General features: G+C 43.6%; 1 protein-coding gene across 4 annotated transcripts in view; it reads right to left on the reverse strand.

The window, feature by feature from the left end:
- SMOC2 (SPARC related modular calcium binding 2) overlaps positions 1-25,160 on the reverse strand; it is a 170,274-nt gene that overhangs the window by 52,904 nt on the left and 92,210 nt on the right. For all 4 annotated transcript variants that reach the window (XM_014843198.3, XM_044761224.2, XM_014843199.3 and 1 more), the window contains exon 8: positions 704-890. In XM_014843198.3, the coding sequence (XP_014698684.3) occupies positions 704-890 (187 nt within the window). The remainder of the gene's footprint in view (positions 1-703; positions 891-25,160) is intronic.

Raw genomic sequence — 25,160 nt, forward strand, 5'->3', positions numbered from 1 at the left:
AGAGATATTTTCATCTACTTGTAAGCTATTTTTATATAAATCTATGAAAAATCAAAGGTCAATTCATATAACAGAGAGCTGCCAAAACATCTTCCCTCCCGTGTACACCGTTTCCATGAACAAACAGCATGGATTCTGCAGGTGCTTTTCTGAAATGATTTGCTTTGCTCAAACTCACACCAGACATGAGTAAGCTGTGCTGTATCTCAGACCCTTGAGGAACTTCTGCTCCTCTTGCCTTTAGCACATTGTCTTTTCCTTTAAGTGGTCATTTCAGGACACAAATATTTTTATATTACACAAAGCCATTTAGGGCAATCCGTTCTTTCAGCTGTGGAATGTGTGGCTGCTCGGCCAACCCCAGGAACAAAAGGAAGCTGCAGCCGATACTTGGCACGCTCTGAGTGTGAGCCATGGCCCCGGGTGCCAGAGCCATCTTCCACAATCCCGCCTGCATGAAGAATGATAGGGGCAAATATGGCCTCAAAATGCCAGTCTTCATGGCTCTCATGCTGTGGATCCCACAGTCAGCAACTGGTCACCATCAGAGAATCCATTTCCTCTACTTTCTGGTGACCAAAGATATTCATCTCTGCAACAACCCTGCACAGAGAGTGGGGCTGGGTCTGCGCGGTCCCACCACGCTGGTGGAAACCGGGGGCTTTGCTTTGCCCAGTTTCCCGCCCCCTGAGAACGGCTTTACCTGGTGGACGTGCCCGGGATGGGGCGTCCGGTGTCCACGAGGACGCACCAGCAGTAGCCCGTGGAGGGGTGACACTGCACCGGCTTGTAGAGCCCGCCGTGGGCGCACTCGGGGATCACCACGTTGTCATTCTTGGGCTGCCTGGCCTCTTCCAGGGCCGACTGCTGCTCCTGATCACACGAGGACACTGGAGTGAGAAGGAGACATTGGTGAGCACACAGCCCATAACTTGTCACCACGGAGCCCGCGGAGAGCGGCGAGGGAAAAGGCGCAGAGGCCCGGGAGGAGAAAGGGGCAGGAGCTGGCAAAACGGCAAAAGGAGAGAAGAAGGGATCAGGAGCATGGATGTCTTTTTCTCAGTGGGTCCAAGGTTCCTGCTGCCACTTCTCTGTCAACGGTGAGAGCGTGCGGTCCTTGTGGACACACGGTCCACAAGTAGATCTGATGCCCTGTGGATTCCCCGTCATGCGGCAGCCAGGCGCCCGGACAGACACCTGGTCTAATAAGCCCTGTCGGCTCTCCTGCCTCTTTCCCAGCATGCTGTCCATCATCGTGCGCACCCTCCAGGAGCGGACGTGGAAGAGCATCCACGCTCCCAGCCTTAACCTCCCCAAGGTCTGACTCAGGCTGAGTCTCAGCAGAAAAGCTTCTCAGGGTCTGACATGCGATCAACCCCGCTCGGCTGAAATCTCAGCTGCAGTATTTCTGAAAGAGGCTAGATTACTGGAAATCAGTGAAGAAGAATAGGTGTTCTCTTTAGTTCTGTGTGCCAGGCCTTGTGCTACATAAGGTCTGAAACTCGTGTACGTAAAAATAAAATAGTCGCTTAACAAATTCCAGTACCAGACATTGCAATGTATCAAGGCTTATCTCTTTTTATGTTAACAAACTCAGTTTCTCCTTTATGTTCAGACAGGACCCAACTTGCATTCATCTGCTCCAAATAGTTATACTGGCAATGCCTTAGAATGCGTGTGTATTTAGACAGACACACACACACCCTCTCTTAACTGGACACACCCGGGGGGACATATCAGCAGGCATTTTAGGAATAAAAGAACATCACTGACTTATTTGTGGCAGAAGAAGGAATGCTCCAGTAGAATGCCATTCTATTCAGACCGAAAGAAGCCCGTTCTCAATATAAAATCACAGCGGGACATGGGGATACTTTCCCAAATTGTCACCCTAACCAAGGAGAGAACTTTGAAATACACACTTATGATAACATATACTCCAAATGCCCAAGATCCTTTAGATAAAGGTTATCGTGGACTGGACTCCTCACCATGGAAGAGAATTATATGATCGATAGTGATCAATACGAAAGAAGGAACTATGCTTCCACTTAGATCAGCCCTACCTTCCACTAAGAAATCTCACCAACAAATTTAGCAAATCCGTTCATCCTTGTACATAAAGGGATAGATAGCTGTGGACCACCTGCGAAAGTTCCAGAGTAAAAAAATGCAAATTTACAGAACCTGATTTTTAGAGGAAGATCGCTCACACCAAAATCCTCTCTCTACCTCTCTCTCTATAAACAATAGGTATAGTATAACATATATTTAATATACAGATTACATAAGTTATCTTCTGTTGGTGACTATATCTGGTTGCATACAGGAGCCTGCACTGTTGTGTGCACACACACCCTGCAGGTTCCTTTGCCAATGAGCCACAGAACACAACTGATGGTTAACTACCAAAAATACACAAATTTAAAAGAAACTCCAAACTGAGCTGAAAAATCAAAAAGAAATGAAGACAAGAGTTCGTTAAAAGTGTGATTCGTGTCAATAAAGAAAAGGTTTGCTCTTCCGTCTATTTTCCTTTTAATTAAATGTTCATCCAACTTTCAACAACACTTAGGTGGCACAAAACGAGGTGTGCTGACAATCAATTAATTCAGGCACAAACCTCATGGCTGAGCTGCTGTCGGTTTAGTGCCTGTGGAATCTGTCTTTGCGTGGGGGGCCCAGTGAGAACCAAGCCCCTCCAGAGTTAGAGACTCACCCGGGCACGAGAGCCTCACCAGCCTGCCCTCTGGGTCTACGCCTGGGACCTGGCCAGTGGCTCCTGCACAGAGAGCTCTCCCCTCACTTGGCATCCAGGTCACAATTAAGCTCAACGTGTAAGAAACTTGTGGGTAGAGTGAGGATTCTGGTTGCAACCAGACAGGTGAGGAAGGGAAAGGCCTGCTTTGTAACTGATTAACTAGAGACTATAGTGATTTTAGGACCATAAACGTGACATCAAGCAGATGGAAAACACCACAAAGCTGAGAAATAGTGTGCTTCTGTGTCAACGCTGCCATAGCTGGAGGCAGGCAGTGTGGCACTTGGGGCTGACAGTGCCTGACTCAGGTGATGTCAGAAGAACTGAAAGTTATATATGCAGAAGGGAGCATATAGACCATGTTTCCTGAATGTTAGATATCATTTTCATTATTTTTCCAGTGCTAAAAAAATTCCTAGGATATAATAGGCACTCAATAAATTTCTTGAGATAGTAAATAGTAGGCATGACACTAACAGTTAGGAAATCACCGATATTCCAGCTTCTGTAATACTGACTATATTGCCAAATGCTGCTGTTTGAGTTTTTTAAGCATATAACTTCTGCCTATGTACTGGGAAAGCATAGAAACGAGTGTTACCTTTTCGATTCTCCCATATTCCTACTCAGAAAGGACTAACAACGACTTCCCTACCGTGGGCTCCTGGGCTGACCTCAGCCTGCTGGAACAATGGATGAGGAAGAGTGAAGCTAAATCGTTCTGTCTTTCCAGGTCGACATTTTGTAGGATGATCTCAGAGTCCATGGATCATTCAAGTCTCACAATAGGTGCTAAATCGTTTCCACGAATGAGAGAGGAAGGAAGATATTGGCCGTTGGGCACACCACCCACATTCCCGTTCCTAACAGCAGGTGCTCTGGCTCCTGTTATGGAAACCGCCTCTGCACTCTCTGCTCAGGCTGCAGAGAAGCAGGGAGTGCACCCAGCCATTATCTCCCGATGCTTTCTCTCTCCCTGGATGTGAACCCTGAGGAGACTGGCGTTGGGTTCTCTGTGAGTGTCTGGACCACAGGAGCCCACGCCAGGACCCTGAGCTGTCTGAGCTGCCCTCTGCTCTGCGAGGCCTCCATGCATTTCCAGTTACTCCCTGTTGCTTTAATTACACAGAATCAGATTTTGGGGGATCCGTAAATTAAGAACCTTAAGTAGTAAAGTTCTGATTCTAAAACGGTGCAACCTTAAGACTGGGCACTTGGTTTTCAGCAATGGTAATTAATAATCTATTGATTGGTGTACCCAACAGATATTGGTTGCAGATCTTCTCTGAGTGAGGCACTGTTCTAGTTGCTGGCAAGATCGTCCATGTGGGTGATTTCTAAATGCACAGTTCACCTCTAACACACAAAAGTAATCAACAGCCACGGCCTTTCTTATAACATCCTCACCCAATTCCTTTAAAATTTCATTTTGATTGCTTCCTGTAAGTTCTGCACTGTTTTGTATACTCTAGATTTTGCTCAGCACGTAGGCAGATTCATAAATAAAACCCTTGCATTCAACAGATATCTTTTGTTGCTCTTGTTGTTGAGGAAGGTCAGCCCTGAGCTCAGATCTATTGCCAATCTTCCTCCACTTTGGATGTGGGTCACCGCACAGCATGGCTGACAAGTAGTGTAGGTCCACGCCCAGGATCCAAACCTGTGAACCTGGGCCGCTGAAATGGAGTGCGTGAACTTAACCACTACTCCAGGGGACGGGCCCCTCGATGGATATCTTAAAGATGCTTTCCCTCCAGCCATACCTTGGAAACTGGCAGGAAATAAAAATGACAGTGATTCATAGTTCTTTCTGAATGGCCCAATAAGTGACTTCAAATCGTTGGAAGGAACGAGAGAAGACAGGCGCTGTGCTAAGTGTTTTCAGAGGCAACGGGCTGTCACTCTGGAGAAACCCTCAAAGCAGTCAGCGCATTACTAAATGGAATTACATGCTGGGAGGATCAGCTGATGTTGAGGGCTGCTCTTCCAGCAGGCAGTCCTGCAAAACGCATCGCTCTCTTCAATGCTCACTTGGCCCTTTTTCAGAAATTTCATGAGTGAACAGAATTTATGGTGTGATTATCTGGGCACAAAATACTTTTCATGCTCTATCCAAGGACATACTGTATCTACAGAAATGGTTCTGGAAACTACTTGAAATGTCCCTTTTGAGGATTTTACGTCATATTTGAGGGCTCATTATAAGCAAAATAGGATTGATTAAGTCAACAATCTCTTAAAATTTGCCAGGAATGTCATAAAATTAGAAGATATTCTAGCCAAGTCGGAAGAAATTTCCTGTTTGTTTGTATAAACATCTTGGCTGATTCAAATTCTTAACTATGGCAATTTTATTTGATGAAGCTGGCTCCATGCGGAGAATTCAAGCTCATTGGAGAAATGATGCAATTCTGTTTTCTTTTAGTAAGGGCCAAAATGAAGGAAGAAGATCTTCTTTAGACAAACTCACGATGGACTTTGGGAACAGAGGCTCAACAGAGCAGGAGTTACACATTTGAAAGACACCCTCCTAAGTAAGACAGCCCAGCTCCCGAAACAAGTGACCACCCGTTTCTGCTCCAGGCCACGAGGTGAGCAAAGGGAAGAAATCCCTCGTGTGTGGTTCTCTCTGGAATAAATGTCCCTGGTTCTATAAAGGACGTACATCACACCTATGAAAGGAGATAAACGGGGGACAAAACGACACAAGAAGTCATATTTCACTACCATACCAGAAGCTTCTAATCATTGAGACACGTGTGAACGTAGCTTCAGAAGGAACCCAAGAGGACAAGTCTCAATGACATTTTAGAAAGATGTCAATGAGACCTCATCGGGCATTAGCAAAGGGACGGGAACCGGGGAATTTTTAGTGAAATAAAAACGGAGAGCGATGGTGTTGAAAATAAGGAAGCAGAGGAGGAAGGAGAGACTATTGAAAGGAATGTGGCAAAGTTGACATCAAGACTGCTGAGGACCCAAAAGCAGGACATGGAGGCGGAAAGGGCTGTGATGGGCTGGATCCGTCAGGGTCACAGAGGGGAAGAGAGCTGACATTCTGAAATAATGACACTACTAAAAGTTAGGTTTGAATCCACTCCAAAAGAATGACCATCAATGGAGAAAAATAAAGTTTGGGATTCTGGATTTAATTCGGCAAGAAAATGAAATAATTAATGCTTACAAAATTCAAAGTACAATGTCCATTTTAATATAGGAGACAAAAATATTTCACTTTTCTTTCCTATCCAGAAGGGCTTTAAAGATGTGAGTTTCTCTCATACTAAATGCTGAGGAGCTATTGTTTGAAGGAAGGAGAACTGAAAAAGAAAAAAGTGAATAGAAGGAATTTCAATATGGCGGCATCGAAGGCCCAAGGAGCGCAAGATGTGTCAAAAGAAGCCTCTGAATCTATCCAAGAGGAGACGCCCAGAGAGAGTCCCCACTGGAGAGACACGCCATGGGAAAAAGAAAAGTGGAGATGTTATTTAGAATTGATGACTGGGTTGGATAAAGATTTTTTTCTAATAAAACAGGCTTGAATATACTTTGAGGTGCAAGAAGAAAAGCAAGCCTTTGGAACAAATGAGGTTCCTGTACCTGCAGAATGAGGAAGGGAATGGGAGAGCCCCCCGTGCAGTTCTCAGAGACGGGACGGCTTTTCTGAGCTGGTGTCATGTCACAGGGGAAGGTCAAGTCCAGGACCAGGAGTGAGGCTCTGCCTGGTTCTCTCAGTCACTGAATTACTGGTCTGATGAACTTCAGCAAAAATCTAAGCTCACAGATTCGGTCCTCATCCCCGCCTCCCAGGCTCACTGTGTGACTCAGTGAATACCCTATACAGGTGACACAGTTCTATACCAATACCTATACTATACTAATACCAAGTGGAAGTTTGACATGACATATTAGGCACAGAGCCATAAAGAGCAAAAGTTCCTATAAAGACAGACGAGAGTCATAACTCAAAAGAAAACTTCAGATACATTCGATATCATACCTGTAGATTTTTTTCAAACATCACATAATCAGCATCAGAACGCGGAAATACTACATTTTTCTATAAGTCGTGGATTCATGCTCTTGTTCCATGGTCCTAATCACCTGGCCCACCAGGTAAAAATATCTTAAAAAGCCCCAAGTAGTTGACAAGAATTGAAATGGATCATCAGATCTTGGCTACAAGTTCTGCATTTTTAATGTCTGGTAATAGATGTATCTTCTCAACTTTTCAACACTATATATAAATAAATGTATCATGCTGCCAAATCTCAACATTTCAAAGTTATTCCAAAAGAATGGCCTTCCGTTCAGGGTATTAAATCCATTCTGGCCCAAGCCACTGACTTTACAGCCATCTGGATGTTTCTGCTCCTGCCACAGATTAACTGATGCCCCTGCTGGTACTTGAGCCCTTAGGGAAGGATGTTAACTCTTTAACATAATTACAATGGTCGCATGTACCTTCTTCCATAGCTGGCTCTAGTTCAGCTTTTCTAGTTCCAAGCAGCTGTGTCTATGCCTTCCCCACCCTCTGAGCCTGATCAGTTCAGCTGGACCAGGCCCAGAGCTTCAGAAGAGTCACGTACACGATGGGAAGCACTTGTCAAATGAAGTCACAGCTGTCTAACTGGCTCACGAGATGATCAGGAGAGGCTAACAGAATAACATACGCCAGTATTTAGAAAGAAGGATAAAATGTCTTGCAAAATTGAAGGGGCTATTTAAAATACTAGAAATAATACTCAGTAATTCTTTTAGACACTGTAATAATATAGTAACCTAAATGCAAATGTTTTCAGTTACAGTAAAACTATCAGTTTTGAGGCAAAGAAAATTTAGGTTCATTTTTATTAAGGTGAACCGCTTCATGAACTAAATGGCAAAGCTCTCAGAAAACTGGGATTAGAAGAAAACCTTCTTCATCTGCTAAAAATCATATTTTAAAAAACCTATAGCTAACATCATACTCAACGATAAAAGACTAAATGCCTCCTCTCTCAGACTGGAAATAATCTCACCACTTGTATTTATCACTGTACTGCAGATCTTAAGCGATGAAAAAGATAAGAAAATGAATGGCATAAAGATTGGAAAGAAAAATGTAAAACTGTCTTAAATCACACATGCTAGGGTTGCGTATATAAAAAGAATCTAAAGCATCTACGAAGGAAAACACAGCTAAAATTAATAAGTGAATATAGCAAGGTCTCAAGATAGAAAGTCAATACACAAAAATCACCTGTATTTCTACGTACGAGCAATGAACAACTGGGAGATAAACATTTTTTTGCGTGTAAGTGTGTGAGGAAGATGGTCCCTGAGCTCACATCTGTGCCAATCTTCCTCTATTTCGTATGTGGGACACTGCCACAGCATGGCTCAATGCGAGGTGCATAGGTCTGCACCCAGGATCTGAACCTGCAAACCCCAGGCCACTGAAACAGAGTGTGTGAACTTAATCACTACGCCAACCAGGCCAACCCCTAGATAAACATTTTTAAATGGCATTTGCAATAACATCAAAACACAAAACACTTAAGAACAAATTCATGAAAAAATGTGCAAGACTGAAAACTAAAAAGCATTGTTGAGAAAAATTAAAGGAAATCTATATAAATGGAGAGAGATACACCACGTTAATGGATTAGAAGACTCAGTCATGTTATAATGTTAATTCTCCTCAGATTGATCTGTGGGTTCAACAAAATTGCTACAAAATCTTAATAAAGCTCTTTTTTAAAAATTGAGATTTTGGTTCTAAAATGTATGTGGAAAGGCAAGACCTAAAACATCCAAAGCAACCTTCCAAAAGAACAAGGTTGGAGGACTAATATTACCTTATTTGAAAAGTTATTATAAAGCTACTTATCTAGATTATATGTTATTGGAGTAAGCATAGTTAAACAGATTAATGGGAAAAAATAAAGAGTTCATAAATAGATACAAAAATTTGTCTTCAATTGATATTTAACAAGGCACCAGAGCGATTTGATAAGAAGAGAAAGTCTTTTCAGTGATTCTAGGATGATGGGGTGTCTATAGGCTAATAAAGAAATAAAGCCTAACTCACACCACACACGTTTATTTGAGATGAATTAGAGATCTAAACATAAAAACTAAAAATATGAAACCTCTGAAGAAAATATGGGAGACGATCTTTGTGACTTTGGTTTACACAAAGATTTTTTAGGGCAGACACAGAAGACACCAACCACAAAAGAAAAATTTGGTAAACTGAACTCTACTAAATTTTAAAACTCATACTCACCAAAAGACACCATGAAGAAAGTGAAAAGGCAAACCACAGACAGGAGAAAATGCCCCTCGTACACTTATCTGACAAAGATTCAGTTTCTATAAGTACTTCCTACATATCAACAAAAAAGAAAAATAATCCAATTTAAATTGAGTGAAGATTTAAACAGACACTTCAAAATGAAAGATGTATGATTGAACGATAAGCACTTGAGAAAACTGCTTGGCATCATTAGTCATCAGGAAAATGTAAGTTAAAACCACAAGGAGCCTGCCTGTTGGAGTGATCCCAGTTAAAAACACCAGCAACGCCAAATGCTGGCAAGGTTGTGCAACAGCTAGGGCCCTTATGCATTCCACACAGGAGCATAAAATGGTAGGACCCGTCTAGAAATCTTCTCTATCTTTTTTTTTGCAGGAAAAGATTCGCCCTGAGCTAACATCTATTGCCAAACTTCTCCTTTGTTTCCTTTTTTTCTCCCCAAAGCCCCAGTGCATGGTTGTATATCTGAGTTGTAAGTACTTCTAGTTTTTCTATGTGAGCCACCACCACAGCATGGCAACTGACAGATGCGTGGTGTGGTTCCGTGACCAGGAAACGAACCCAGGCTGCCAAAGCAGTGAGAAAGCCAAACTTGAACCCCTAGGCCACCAGGGCTGGCTCTGGAATTCTCTTAGATATTTCCCCAAGAGTAATTAAAGAGTGTGTCCACAGAAGGACTAGTTCAGAGAGTACAGTATCTATAACAGCCCAACATGGAAGCAACTAAAATGTCCATTAACTGGAAAATGCACGAATTGTGGTATATGCATAAACACACAATTATGCATATAATTACAGAGAATAAATGAGTTATACATACAGCCAACAAGGATGAATCTCAAAACCATTATAATGAGCAAAAAGTACAGAAAGGGGTATAGAGTGGTTTATTCCATTTATATGAAACTCTAGCCCTGGTAAAAGCAATAGAGTGATGGAAATTGAAAAAGGAGTTGCCTTTGAGAAGGCGTTGACTGGGAAAGGGCCTGTGGGAACTTGCTCAAGGGGTGGAGACATCCTCTGTCTTGATGGAATGTGAGTTACAGGACATACCCACTATCAACGCTCGTCTCACTGTAGATAAGATGCCCAATACACAACTGATATGCAAATGAGTCTTAGAAAGGATTTTTAGTATGAATAAAATAGGAATTCTAAGAGATGAGAAAACATTGGCCACGTCTTAATTGGCAACATTTTCCTTCTTTTTTGTTTTGCCTTGCGATGGATCATACCTCAAATTTAATGATAGACAAAACTATATATGCAAGTCCGTGGTCCACTCCCAGGAGACAGTGCTTCAAGAAGGGTTAGTCTTGTCTTTCTTTTTTTTCCCAACAGGACTTGGTGTTCCATCATCTACATACTCTGCTAAACAAAGAATTCTCACCAAGAAACTTGCTGTAAGGATCAGCACGTATCTACAAGCCCAGTTTGATTCTAGACACATAAAAGATCTGCTTCCTTCCGAATAACGCCCTCGAGCCTGCAAGTCCTGACTTGATTGGCTAAAGACGGTTTTCATCAGGAATTATCCCTAAGACAACCAGAATGTGTCGAATCCTCTTAGGTCCTGTGTCCAAAGGTCTCCGATTAACGTCAGAGCAAATCCGCTCCCGAAGAACCTCTAACGCGGAAGCAGTTTCCACGTCCAGGTGAATCTGTTAGACAAACTATGCCGTGAGTCCATCTGTCTCCCTCGCTCTCCTCCCAGCTTCCTGGGTGTAAATCTCAGCATCCTGCTTAAATTTCCTCTGCTGGCCAGGAATCTTGTGACTATTGGCTGGCCTGACGCCCAGATTTTCACAGGCCTGTTGCTCCGCTCTGACGTGCGTGGACTGGAGTTTGTTTACCTTCGATGGCCCCTGCCAAGTCCCAATTACCTCTGCAACCGCAACCTGGAAGGCTCGGAAGTGCATTATTTCCTGAACCGATGCTCGCACTCTGCAGGGCCCAGCAGCACCCTGCGCCCCCTTCGGATTCTCCCGTTCAGGATAATTACATACTTATTTCCAGAAATGAATAGATGACATTGTTGGCCCAACCTTTCCTCTCTCCGCATCACCATGGTTTTTGCAGCTCTCCCTACATTGTAGGGTGCCTTCCTTCTTCTGTGACTTTGGGCTCAAAGCTATGACCTACATGGCTCATGGGACATCTGCTGGCATGAGGCAAGCTGGGGCTCCACAGATGCATGTGGCTTTGGACCTGCTTTCCTGCACCTCTGCTTTTGCTACAAGAACAGTCTCCAGTTTCTCACTCATGCAAGGAGGATGAGAGACAAATGGAGCAGCCCCAGACCCACAGCCAACTTAGAGCCTCCCAGCCAAGCCCAGCCAAGATCAGCAGATGCATGAGAAATGAGTTAAAGACGTAGATCATGTTCTTCAGTGGGTCAGGATCCCCAGATTCACCTCTGGAGGCACTCGAGTGCATGTGTATGTTAACCTTGTCAGTAAACCGAGTCAAAGACACGAGCCTCGAACCTCTGTTCTCCTTGCTTTAAAATGTATATAAACGCTATTGGGATTCATAAAGTGTAAACTATTTTCTTTCATACTGGATACATAATTACTTTTTGAGATTATATATTGTCTTATCTGGTGGACACTAAAAGTTTAATTGCTACATATAAGGGAGGTCTCTGAGGTATTTTGAGATTTAAAAAGGGCATCACACATAAAAATACTTCAGGGATAAAATAATAAACATTCATCCAGTAGGATCCCACTTATAAAAAGTGTATGTGTTTCATGCACACTAAGAGGCTGGAGTTGGATAATTGATAACATTTAGTGGATATATACGACTACATGCTTCTCATGTGTTAATTTAATTGCACATGGATTCTGTGAGGTGAAATCCTTGTCATAAATTTACAAATGCAAGGATTGGATCAGAGCAGGTGAATCATTTTCCCAGTCTAGGCCATTAGGTAATAAGGGCCAGAGATAGGATTTGACCTGAGCCATCTTGGCCCCAAAGTCTTGGCAATAATTTGCATTTCTAACAAGTTCCCAGATAACGATGAAACCAAACATATATTTTCATCTGTCCCAGATTTCAACATATGGGTTTTCATTTTTTCCTTAGAACTGATTACTTAACTTCTACTCATGTTGTCTTCATCAGTCATGGGATTTTTTTGTGGTTTGTTTTTTAATTAAAGAACACTTAGATCATCAAAGAAGGCAAAAATAAAATAAAATAAAAAGTAGTGCCCTCTTAGAATTTAATTTTCTAGAAGTGGCAGATGGGGGAGGGATAGACCTTGAAATTTGTAGTTTTAGTGGAATATGATTATCCACATGTCCACTTTTGGGAAAAGACCAAACCAGGATTCCCAATACTAAGGCTTTGGCCAGAAGTGGGACATATTTACGATGGGCTGTATAATGTAATTCCAAAGGAAGATTTCTAAGATGAGCTTTTTAATCCAGGAGTATTGCTCTAATATTTACGGGCCTTACAGGCCTGGAACTCAGCTTTCTGCAAACTCTCCTTCAATCCTGGTAACTACAGAACGAGGTGTACATGGCACCCTTGTGTGTTTTCCCAGTGAGGCTCCAAAAAGTTGTCTATCTCACTCAAGAGCTAGGAACAACTGAGTGGGAATTCACACTCACACCGGGGGCAAATAAAGCCACGTCTTCACCACGGTGTCCCTGCCTCCTGCTGCCGTTGAACACTGAGCGCCAGCCCCTTGAGGAACACTCACAAAATGGTGAATACGTGATATGGGGAGCTCACAGGCAAACTCGTATTTCCCAAAAATAACGATTTGGATGCAATTCATAGAACCAGTTTCTTTGGAAAGAAAATAGGGACCACGGGTGTCCACTGTGATTTATTTCTTCCCATATTTATTCCACATAGCAACAGACCCAGACTTAAGTAGCCGCAGAGAGACCTAGAAGTCATTTCCAATCTGAAACATGAGTCTCAGGCCCCTGATAGAGAAGGAGAACATGGCGCCTTAAGCCACAACAGAGACGAACGCTCTCCAGAGGATCTCGGAGCCCCTTGAGGGTGGATGATCCCCAATCCCTTCCCATCCTAACTTCTCTCGGTATCTTCCCTTCTGTATCATCCCCAATATCTGCAAAGGGATCACCCAAGTTCAGAGTTAATCTTTTCAAATTTTTCCATCCATGACAACTGCACAAACATCCCTCTCAAAAACCTGATTCTAAGTTATCCTCTATTCCACTCTTTCCTTTGCCTCCACATTGACCCTAATTCTCCAGAGTGCTTCCAAGATCTCCGCCCTCTCTCCCATCTGCAGTCGCTTCCCCAAACCCCAGGGCCTTGGGCACTGAGAGCCCCAACAGGGCTACCCCAGCCCTCTGCCATCACTGCATCGGCCTCAGCAAGTCTCACCAGAAACTCCACCCAACAGAGACCCCCTGGCAGCTGCATATGGACCCTCCAGAAACCTTCATCAACGTTGAGGACAGCACCCCTCGCCTGTTCCCTGGAGGACAGTGACTGCATCCTCTCTTTTCTCCGTGCGAAGAACCTTTAGTGGTTAGTGAGGTGCAAAGGTACCGCGTGCTGAAAATATGCATAGAAATGTTACTTTTTTCCCCACTCAATTCTGTAGAATTAGGAGACTGATTCTATTACAAGGAAATTAAGAAAAGTCTGATTTTGTATTTGGATGCCTTACAAAAAGAATCCGAATATTTTCCATTTTCCAGAAAAGTCCCACGTTAAGACCAGTGGTTTTATCTAACACAGCTAATGACAAATGAAACTGATACTAGCATCCTATTTTAAAATATATTGTGTCTGCTCAAGCCAATAGGCAGAGGCGGCCAAGTTTCTCCAAAATAGTTTTTTTCTTGCATGTGGATAAAGGAAAGAAGAGTGGGTTTTAAAAAAAATGAGATGAGAAAAAGAAAAAACAAAAGCAGTATTTTGACACAAATGACAGATGTTTGGGAACCACTTCCCTATGCCACACTGGTCAACCCAGAGTACCAGACACGTCATGGCCTGGAAATAATGCAAACCAGTTTCGAATTCTCACTAACCACGTCTTCTTGGGTTGACCCTTCCAACTCTGGCCCCTTCTGCAAGATGAGCAAAACAGCCCCCACCTGTTTCATCACTGTGAGAGTTATAAAGCAAGACACACACAAATCCTGTCACACCAGGGGTGCCCAGGGCTCATTCACCCCTTTCTCCCACGGTACAGGATAAGTGATATAAGAACCAGATCACCAGTCAGTAGAGAAGGTGTGCGTCAGAGATGGCAATCCTGCAGAAGCGCATTTTTGTTTAGGATGAGAGGATCTCTACTTAAAGATCTTTAACCTTCATAACCAGGAAGAAACGACACCCCAAACCCTTGAAAAACAGGCCCTAAAGCACCACTACCCACATCCAGTTCATTATAATGGGGGCTTTAGCTGAAAGAAAGGCATGACATGATATTAGAAAGCAGCTCTTTGGGGTTAAGCCACTTGGTGTTGTAAGACGTAACTCAATCCTGGGGCAGAATTCTCTCTTCTTGGAAAACACCACTGTGGGGCCCTTTTGTCCCTGGGCTTCTGGAAGCAGCTCTGCGAGTTTAGCCCTGAGCCAAGCTTGTCTCCTCTGCAGGAAAGGGCATGAAGGGGATGCTGGGGCTGTATCTGCCAGGGATTATTCAGAGAAGGACAGACTAGAAAAAAGTGTAGCAGAAAGGACCCAGCGATCATCTACGTGGGTCTCCTAATTCTACAGAATTTAAAGCAAAGAAAACTACATTTCTATAGCATTTTTCAGCATCTAAACACTTCTCATTCGTGATCTCATTCAGTTATAATTGCCGACAACTACTCATGAGCTCGTAGATACTCACAGATCCTCAGCTCAAAAGTTCCCATTATCACCCCATTTTACAGATACAGATATGAGGCACAGAGAGATTCTCCCAGGCTCTCTCAGAGGTGGTACACAGCTACCGGCCACCACATCCCTATTTCCCTCACTTAGTCCCAGAGGCCCATGCAAATAATCACTCACGTTTCATTCCTGTGGACGCCGGGTGGGAAAGTTAAGTGACTTTCCCAAGGTCATGCAACAAGTGATGGCAGACGCAGGACACAAGCCAAGTCTTCAAATGAGAGAGTCGATGCTACTTCCATTTTCTCAGAAGCCCACCGTTGAAACAGACTGATTCAGTGGGGATCAGCTGTGACCACCCATGGTCTCTGGGGAGCCGACCTCCAGTCCTGGGCCCAGCTCACAGGACGCGGCCACGACCAGTTCCTTATCCGATGCATTGCTGTGTCATTGCATCCACGGTCTTCACAGCCTTCCATCAATGGCCCATTGCTAAAGTGAGCCTCGGATCCAAACCAGATCTGAGAGTAAATGAATCTTGCCACAATAACGTGTGTGAAAATGAGACGGAATTCAGTGAAAGGCTGCTGGGAACGGCTGGACAGCGGGACGGGTCCAGTTGTAGGATAAAGATACCTTTCACCTACCAGCAACCAGGGAGGATCCTAGGAAAGCCCGGACACATCCTTATAGTATTTTCGCCTTAGACTGGCCGTGGTGATAAATTCTGATATTCTCCAAAATAACCATCACGATTGAAACCAGAACCATTACCTATAATTGGGGCAAGAGGGATAAACCCCAAATGTTGTGAAGTTTAAGTGGCAGGAAACTCTTAAAGAGATGGGAAGCAGAGAGGTTTTTAGATGTTATAAGGTGTCCTGACTGAACGTCGGCTCTAAGATTTCTCTTTTTGAAACGTGGGCGGATTTCAATGGGCAAATGGCCACTTCACAACCAGGAGGGTCCCCAAAGACACAGTGGTTTGACTTTATCTTCCAGCGGTTCTTTCTTCCAGGAAAACCTTCAGGAAAGGTCCTTCATGCTCCATATGCAAAGTATGTTCCCATACTTGCTTTTGGAGAAAACTCTAAATAATGTGACTGTGGATGTTTAGGGCTGACGAGCCAAGTGTTCTAATGAGGGATGAAAGTTGTTGTCTATGTTTGAGCCAAAGATGGGTCTCGGGTGGGTGAGGCCCGCGTGCAAAAGCCCTTCATTTTGCTTCTGTCCCACGTCCTCCATGAACGCTTCCTAATTCCTGCCACTGGTGAGGGATTCGCGTCATCTTCGAACTTACATGGCGCTGAGTCCAACTGTTTATTTCTCAGCCATCCAAGGTGACTGTGCAGAGAAGGGCTTCTCCCTTTGCTTGTGGCATGTGCATGTCTCGTCCCTACCTCAGGCCAGTGGTTCTCCAAATGTGGCCCCCGGATCCTGGGCCCCTGAGGCCCCTCAGGAGATCCATGCGGCCAGAACCATTTCTATAAAATAGTCATATGCTCTGTGCCTTTTCACTCCCACAAGTGACTTGTGGTGATGCCTGACATCATGTGTCCTGGGGTATTAAAGATTTCTCAGTTTGTCTCTCTCTCTCTCTTTTTTTTTTTTTTGGTGAGGAAGATTGGCCCTGAGCTAACATCTGTTGCCACTCTTCCTCTTTTTGCTTGAGGAAGATTGTCGCTGAGCTAACATCTGTGCCAATCTTCCTCTATTTTGTATGTGGGACTCCCGCACAGCGTGGCTTGATGAGCAATGCTAGGTGCTCTCAGTTTTAATATTCATCATAAATATTGAAAACTTTAGCCATGTTAAGAAAAGCCCTTCGGGTCCTCAATGAGTTTTAAGACCATAAAGGAATCCTTGCACTCAAAAGTTTGAGAACTGCTGATTTTGACCATAAACTTCAATTATTTGAGGGTTAGAACCTTGCACTATATACTCCTTTGTTCTAATTTTGCACATAGCAGACTTTCCTAAAAACAGCAAAGCTATGTAATGCCTGTGATGTGCAGGCCTGGGCCATACACCCAGCCCAGTCCTCACCACAGCCTGAGTTTGGACTCATTGCCCCATCGGCCCACACAGAGAGAGACCCACGCCAGGGACACAGCACCAGGCTCCAGGGGCCACTGCTGACGTCACACACACAGGCTCTGCACCTGAGGACCAGCTGCCACAGACGTCGGTCCACTGGCTCTGCACCGGGCGGTGTGGGAGCCCTGAAGCCAGCAAGATCCGAGTGCTCCAGGGTGACCCTGAGACAAGAGCCATGACCTCGCAGAGGGCGTGACCACAGGGAGAGCCCTCTTAATTAGAGGGGTCAGTAAACCTCTGGAAGATTACAGAGGGACAGTGCAGCCGGCCAAGCCGTGTCCCGAATGAGCCAGTCCCAACGGCCTGGATGGCCTCCTTCCGCTGCTGCGATGGGTTCACGCTGGTCGGCGGAGTTTACTTTTCGGATGTTTACAGCTGGTTCAAAGGATTCTGCTGTGTTTTGCTTTCCTCCGTCCGGCCAGACCCTGGGCTTGGCTCTGCCTTCCTTCACGAAGACACCCGCCCTTCCGATGGGGTTCTCCATCCTCCTCGTGGGAGAATCGGAGGGGGCGTTTTCCTGCATCCAGATGCTCCTCTTTCTGGCTGTCGGTGGAATCCCGCGTCCTGCTTGGAGGAGGCTCTGCGTGCACCACACTGCACTGATACACACGGATTTATGTCTCCCAGCAGGATTGTTCATGGATACGCTGGACAAGGCTTACAAGGAAAAAACTGAGGAGGGGAAGGTTATGATTAAAGACATATCAAGCACGCATATTTCATGCTCATTTCATAACCTGGTATCTACTGTAATTTTTCAGTCTCAGAATGACTGTTTTTAAATGTGCAGCCGTGAGAACTAGCAGCTCCATGGCGAGCCCATCCCTGTGACAGTCCACCCTGTGAGCGAGCGGTACAGACCCTCCAGAAAGGCCAGCCTGGGCCCCCACCCACCTGCCAGCCCCGCAAGGGTCCCACCACAGCTCCATCCCGCTGGACCTGAGAGCTGATGCTGACCTGCAGCCCCTCCTGACAGGGGGAGGAAACCTCCAGACACACTTTGGCAGAAGTGTTCAAATAGAACAGATTGTAAATATTTAGCTTTTACAGATCACCAGCGCCGCAAGAAACAGCAAGTCTGGTGCAAATTCACCTAATAAGGCAACGTTTCGTCCTTGCTTCGGCCGCTCGCGCCTTCACACATCCATTATGCCCAGCGCCTTGCTGTCATTTCTGAAGTGAGAGCATCCTGGGCTGTCTGGAGCGAGAGGACAACGGGACAGGGACCTCCACAGAAGTCAGGGAGGCCGGAACCCGGGCTTGGCAGTCAGAGGTCAACTCTGCCTCCTGTCCTTACACGCTTGGCCACCACCGGGACGACTTGCCCAAGGGATGTAAGCAGAATGCTGAGATGCACCTGGAGCAAACCCGAGCTCTGAGCCTGGACATCCCAAGTCGGCAGGTCTCCTCACCCCGCACCTTATTTCTAGTCACCATTAATTCTGTGCCCAGTCATCGCCTCATGTCAAAGCCAATTTCTGAACATTTTTAAGTCTTAACATTATTTCAGAGCCTAGAAATGGACCCACAGAAGTATAGTTAACTGGTGTTGGACAAAGGAGCAAAGGCAAGTCAATGGAATAAAAATGTTTTCAACACACGATCTTGGACAACTACATCCAAAACAATAAATCCAGACGTTACACCCTTCACAAAAATTAACTCAAAATGGATCCTAGACCTAAATGTTAAATGCATACGAGAAAATCTAGATGACTTTGGTTTGGTGACGACTTTTTAGATACAAGACCAAAGGCATGATCCAAGAAAGAAATAATTGATCAATTGGACTTCATCAAAACTGAAAATGTCTATTCCGTGAAAGGCGCTGTTCAGAGAATGAAAAGACAAGACACAGACAGGGTGAAAATATTTACAAAACACATATCGGATAAAAGACTTATGGCCAAAGTGTACAAAGAACACTTAAAACTCAGGAACAAGAAAACAACCCAGTGAAAACAAAGGGCAAAAGATCTGAACAGACACTTCCCCAAAGAAGATATACAAATGTCAAATAAGCTTATTAAAAAGATACAAAAGTACCCGGCCTGGTGGCTTAGTGGTTAAGTTCACATGTTCCACTTTGGTGGCCCGGAGCTTGCTGGTTTGGATCCCGGGTGCAGACCTACGCACTGTTTAGCAAGCCACGTTGTGGCAAGCGTCCCACATATAAAGTAGAGGAAGATGGGCATGGAGGTTAGCTCAGGGCCAGTCTTCCTCAGCAAAAAGAGGAGGATTGGCAGTGGCTGTTAGCTCAGGGCTAATCTTCCTCAAAAAAAAGATACTCAATATAATGTGTTATAAGGGATTGCAAAGTAAAGCAATAATGAGATACCACTACACACCTATTAGTAGAATGGCTAAAAGCCAAAAACCTCACAGCACCAAATGCTGGTGAGGATATGGAGCAACAGAAACTCTCACTCAGTGCTGGTGGGAATGCCAAATGGCACAGCCACTTTGGAAAACAGTTTGACAGTTTCTTACAAAGCTAAACACAGTCTTGCCATACCAACCACAATCATGTTCATTGGTCTTTAACCAAAGGAGTTGAAAACTTATGCTCACACAGAAACCTGCACACAAATATTTCTATCTTTATTGATAATCGTCAAAAATTGGAAACAACCAAGATGTCCATCAGTAGGTGAATGAATAAATAAATGGTGGTCCATCCAGATAAAGGAATATTATTCAGTGCTAAAAAAAAAAAATGAGCTACTAAGTCATGAAAAGACATGCAGGAAGCTTAAATGCATTTCACTAAGTGAAAGGAGCCAGTTTGAAGGCTACATACTGTATGATTCCAACTATATGACATTCTAGAAAAGGCAAAACTGTGAAGTAGAAAGATCTTGGTTGCCAGGGGTCGAAGGGAAGAAGGGATGACGAGGCAGAGCCCAGAAGATTTTAGGGCAGAGAAAATATTCTACAATATGCTATAATGGTAGATACAGAAAATCATGCATTTGTCAAAACCCATAGAATGTACAACACAAAGAATGAACTCTAATGTAAATTATGGACATTAGTTAGCAATAATGTATCAGTATCAGTCCATCGAGTACGACAAACATACCACATTAATGCCAGATGTTAATTACAGGAGAAACTGACAGGGGTGGCGGTGGTGAGGGGTATGTGGGAATTCTCTGTGCTTTCTGCACAAGTTTTCTGTAAATCTAAAACTGCTTTAAAAAATAAAGTATACTAAATATACAAGGAATAAAGAAAATAAAATATTATTTCACATCTGAAAAGAAGATATCAAATTCTAACACACTCTCTCCTCCAACTTAGTCTTTGAGTGTGGCCATTCTTTTCCTCCCAAACAACTGGTCTTTTGCTTAATCAAGACCTTTAAATCATTCTGGTTCCTCTCTGTCATTTTATTTGCTCAAAACTCTAAATCTTCCCTTTACGTTATATATAAAAATGTTACAAAGACACTCAAAATCATTCAGGATTTTATTAAGCATCTACTAGATGGCCAGTGTGGCTTTACAAATTGTAAAAAGGCACAAAGAGCAAATAGAAGGCATTAGTTTTTAAACACAGAGACAAGCCATGAAGCAAAGAAAAATCTGTTAAGTAATTTTTTAACATCTGCTTCAACCCATAATGGCACCTCATAAGCAGTTTGGTTGTAACGCATTCTTATTTCAAAAACCGAAGCAATGGCTTTAGATAAAATATTTCAGCACTCTGGGGCCAGCCTAGCGGCACAGCAGTTAAGTTCACATGCTCCCTTCGGCTGTCCAGGGTTTGCTGGGCACGGACCTACACGCTGCTTATTAAGGCATGCTGTGGCAGGTGTCCCACATATAAAGTAGAGGAAGATGGGCACAGAGCTTAGCTCAGGGCCAATCATCTTCACAGAAAAAAAAAAAAAAGAAACAAACAAAATAGAAACTTACATCAAAGGTAGATGAGAAATTACCCAAATGGCTTTCATGAGTATGACCTCTCTTTATTGACTAGAAAATCATTCCTGCTGTAAAGGAACTTTTCAATAGAAATATCTCTAGAATCTCTGGCTGACAAAGGGCAACCTTGTTTGGGAAACTGTGTCTCAGATACAGAACCAAAAGCACAAGCAACAGAAGAAAAATAGGTAAGCTGGACTTCGTCAAAATGAAAAACCTCTGTGATTCAAAGGACACCATCAAGAAAGTGAAAAGATGACTCACAGAATGGGATGAAATAGTCACAAAACATATATCTGATAAAGGATTTGCATCTAGAATGCATAAAGAAGCCTAAACCTCAATATTAAGATCAAAAATAACCACATCTTAAAAATGCAGATTTCTCCAAGGAAGAGAAACAAATGGCCCCTCAACACATGAAAAGACGGTCAACGTCACTAATCGTTAAGGCAATGCAAATCAAAACCACCACGAGACACCACTTCACACCTAATAGGATGGCTGTAATCAAAAAAAATGAAAAATAACAAGTGTTGGAGAGGATGTGGAGAAATTAGCACCCTCATGCACTGCTGATGTGGATGGAATTGGCACATCCACTTTAGCAGTTCCTAGAGACGTTAAACACACAGTTACCATGTAACCCAGCCATTCTACTCCTGGGTATGTACCCAAGAGAAGAGAAAATATATGTCCACACAAAAACTTGAACACAAATGTTCAGAGCACCATCATTCATACAGCCAACAAGTGGAAACAATCCATGTGTCCGTCGATGATGAATGAATATGGAAAACGTGGTATATCCATATGGTGGAATATTATTCGGGCATAAAGAGGAATGGAGTACTGATGCACAGTACAACGTGGACAATGCTTGTAAACACGCTGAGTGGAAGAAGCAGTCACAGAAGACCGCATGTTGCATGATTCCACCCATATGAAATGCACAGAATGAGTAAATGAGACAGAATTAGATTGGTAGGTACTTAGAGCTCGGCGATGGTCAATAGTGAATGATCGTTAACAGATACAAGGTTTTGTGGACTGATGAAAATGTTCCAAAATTAGATTGCTGTGATAGTTGCAGAACTCTGTGACCACAGTAAAAACTTCTGAATTGTACCCTTCAAATGGGTGAATTTATGGTGTAGAGCAGCTTAAAGAAAACAGAGCATGGAGCATGGGTGGATGCCAAGGCACCAGGAGGGCAGGAGAAGACGAGCTAAGAGGAAGCAAGAGGGGTGGCCAGACCTTGAGGCCACCATAGGTCATGGAAAGGACTTGAGCTTTAGGAAGTGACATGGGACACCACCAGAGAGTTCTGAACAGAGGACTGGCTCGTGTTTCTAAAGGATCAATTTTGAGAAAGCTGTAGAATGGAGAAAGGACTGAAGTAGAAACACGTGGGGAGAAACACGGACACCTTCGGAATCCGGTGTGGCGATCCACCTAGAGGAACGCTCCTAGAGATTCATCAAGAGTGGTTTCTGTGCACGTGGTTGAGAGTGGCTGCGTCCGGACACATCCGAATGTAGAACTCACGGGAAGGCGTGAAAGACTGGATGTAGGATGTGAAGGAAAGGGTGACCTTAAGGACGGCTCATATTTTGGTGGCCTTAACCTAATAGTCAATCGCCCTGAAGACATTTAGTGTTTTGTTTTTATGCAAATGTATAAGAAAAAATTAAAATACGTCCAAAACCTTGCGGATAATAGTTACCACATGTTTGACTGGTACTGAAATTTAATGTAAAAAAAAAAAATCACTGAATAGGCTGCTTAAAATGCAGCTTCAGAGGACCCACAGCAGAGATTCCAATATTCCAATCCAGGGCAGAACAAGGAACAGATGAATTTAATATGGATTATAGGTGAGGTGAGGCAAGCTATCTGCAGTGTTTTAATAGGCACCTGCCAGTGCCTGTGGAAGGCATAGAAACCAATGAATAAAGGCACATTCTGACTTTTTAAGGAGTGTGCACTGGGTTGGGGAGATGAGATGCAAGCACACAACAATTTTAAGCAAAAAGAAAAATTAGGGACCAGCCTAGTAGTGCAGCAGTTAAGTTGACACGTTCCGCTTCTGCCATCCGGGGTTCACCGGTTCGGATCCCTGGTGTGGACCTACACACTATTTGTCAAGCCATGCTGTGGCAGGCGTCCCACATATAAAGTAGAGGAGGATGGGCAGAGATGTTAGCTCAGGGCCAGTCTTCCTCAGCAAAAAAAGAGGAGAACTGGTGGCAGATGTTAGCCAAGGGCTAATCTTCCTCCAAAAAAAAAGAAAAAGAAAATATATACATACATATATAATGAAGACACCCTCATACATATATACACATATACATGTGTGTCTAAATGCATGCGTGTGTATAAGCATATGAACTTTGCAAAATGAAAAACAAACAACTGACCACCAGGACTTAAACACAAGACCTAATCCACGTGGCGAAGTTATAATCTTCTTTGCTCTTTCCCTAAAGACTATATCCAGGCTCAGTCAGCCCCCGATGCTGCGGATCTCCAGCCATTCATGCAAAGCCAGGTGAGAGAATCACAGTGGGGGCCCCTGAGACCCGACCCCAGCTTCCCATCTGTCATGTGGCCACGGGACTCAGGTCTCCGGTGGAAGTGGGAGAAGGTGGCCAGTCCAGTTCCAGCCAGGGGCTTGCAGGAGAGAGGGTTCATCCCTCCCTATGTTCTTTCTCCTCCTGAAACCGACATCCACGGAAAGGATGCCTGGGGGACAGAGAGCCAGGGACACAGAGTACAGGGTTCCCTACATGACCACACAGAGAACAGGGATGGTCACCTGAGCAAAACAGTAAACTTCTGACTGGTTGAGACACTGAATGTCGGGCGCATTTCTTTCAACACGTGTAGCTGTACCTACCCTGCCTGATAAACCCTGGTGTGTAATTTAGAAACCGATGCCCTAATGATTTCAGAAAGTAAACTGAAGCATTAAAGCCAACCCTCTGGATTTGCTGCTTAGGTGAATTTTTGCTTTTTTTTCATATGTAAAAAGGGACAATAATGTTTCCTCCTAGGCCTAAAATGAGTATTGCATGAAAATCAGGCCCCTTTTTAGAGCTACGGTAAGACCATATTGTCTGGGGCAAGGCAATAGGTACAAAATAATAATTCTTTACTTCTCCACTTATCTAAGTAGTCCAAGAAAATATTATCTTCAAGTCTATTTGTGAGTACACAGAAGCTTAATGTTACTTAAATATTCTGTACTTTGATGCAGATAGTTTATTAAACATAAAACCAAATAGGATCTTTTAACATGACTTCTTGGTCTGCTTTTTCATCTGAAACACAATAACCTAATGATTCTGGCTTTAGACACTAATGCAATTTTCAGACAAAAACACAGAGAAACACTTCCGTACTAGAATTCATCTGAGACACAAATGTAGGACACAGGCAGATTTAGGAGAAGGAAGAGAAACACAAAGATAAACAGCGGTGAGGAAAAACGTTGCATCTGGTAAGAACACAAAGGTATTTTTTTAGATAAAAATAATCAGCTCATACATGTTTGGTTGTATATAGACACTTGCACAAATACACCTACCGCATCATTTCCAGGGCATAAATCAAATTCCTTAGCAAATGGATTAACATTTTTCTAACTCGCTGCATGGTCACTCAGTTCATTGTAACTGTTAATGCATCATGCTTAGCCAAGAGTCAGGCATCAATCAGCCACTTATGAGGGTGTCTATTTCATCAGTTTTATGAACTTTGTCCCATTTGGAAGGAAGATGGGCTGGTAAAAATATTTCGGGGCTGGTAAAATTCTTTACTAGTCACCTAACATAAATTGTTAATTGCCCACAGCTAGTGGGAGAGTGGCCATTTTTACAAGACAAGACACGACACATTGAGATGAGGTAGCCACTGGCAGAAGGCTCCTTGTGCTCACCTTACTGGGGAAGGCAGGAATTCTAACTCTAGTTCAACTGTGAGAGTCATTCCCAAAAGACCTCCCATTGTTTATGAGCCGTATCAATTCTGATTTAGTCTTCAATGTGATGGGAAGGCCGCAGAAACAGAATCGTAGTGATAGCCATTCTCCTAAGGTTCTCTTCCTAGCTCTGAAAAGCCAATTCCTTCAGTTCATGCTTCAAATCGACTCAGTATTCAAGACAACCCCATGAATTCACTAAGACAGGCAAATCTTTCCTATATGCATTTGGGTTATTTATCCTATCATTACAATTGC

This window comes from Equus asinus, chromosome 1 (assembly GCF_041296235.1).
Source record: "Equus asinus isolate D_3611 breed Donkey chromosome 1, EquAss-T2T_v2, whole genome shotgun sequence".
In the NCBI taxonomy this organism is placed as follows: domain Eukaryota; kingdom Metazoa; phylum Chordata; class Mammalia; order Perissodactyla; family Equidae; genus Equus; species Equus asinus.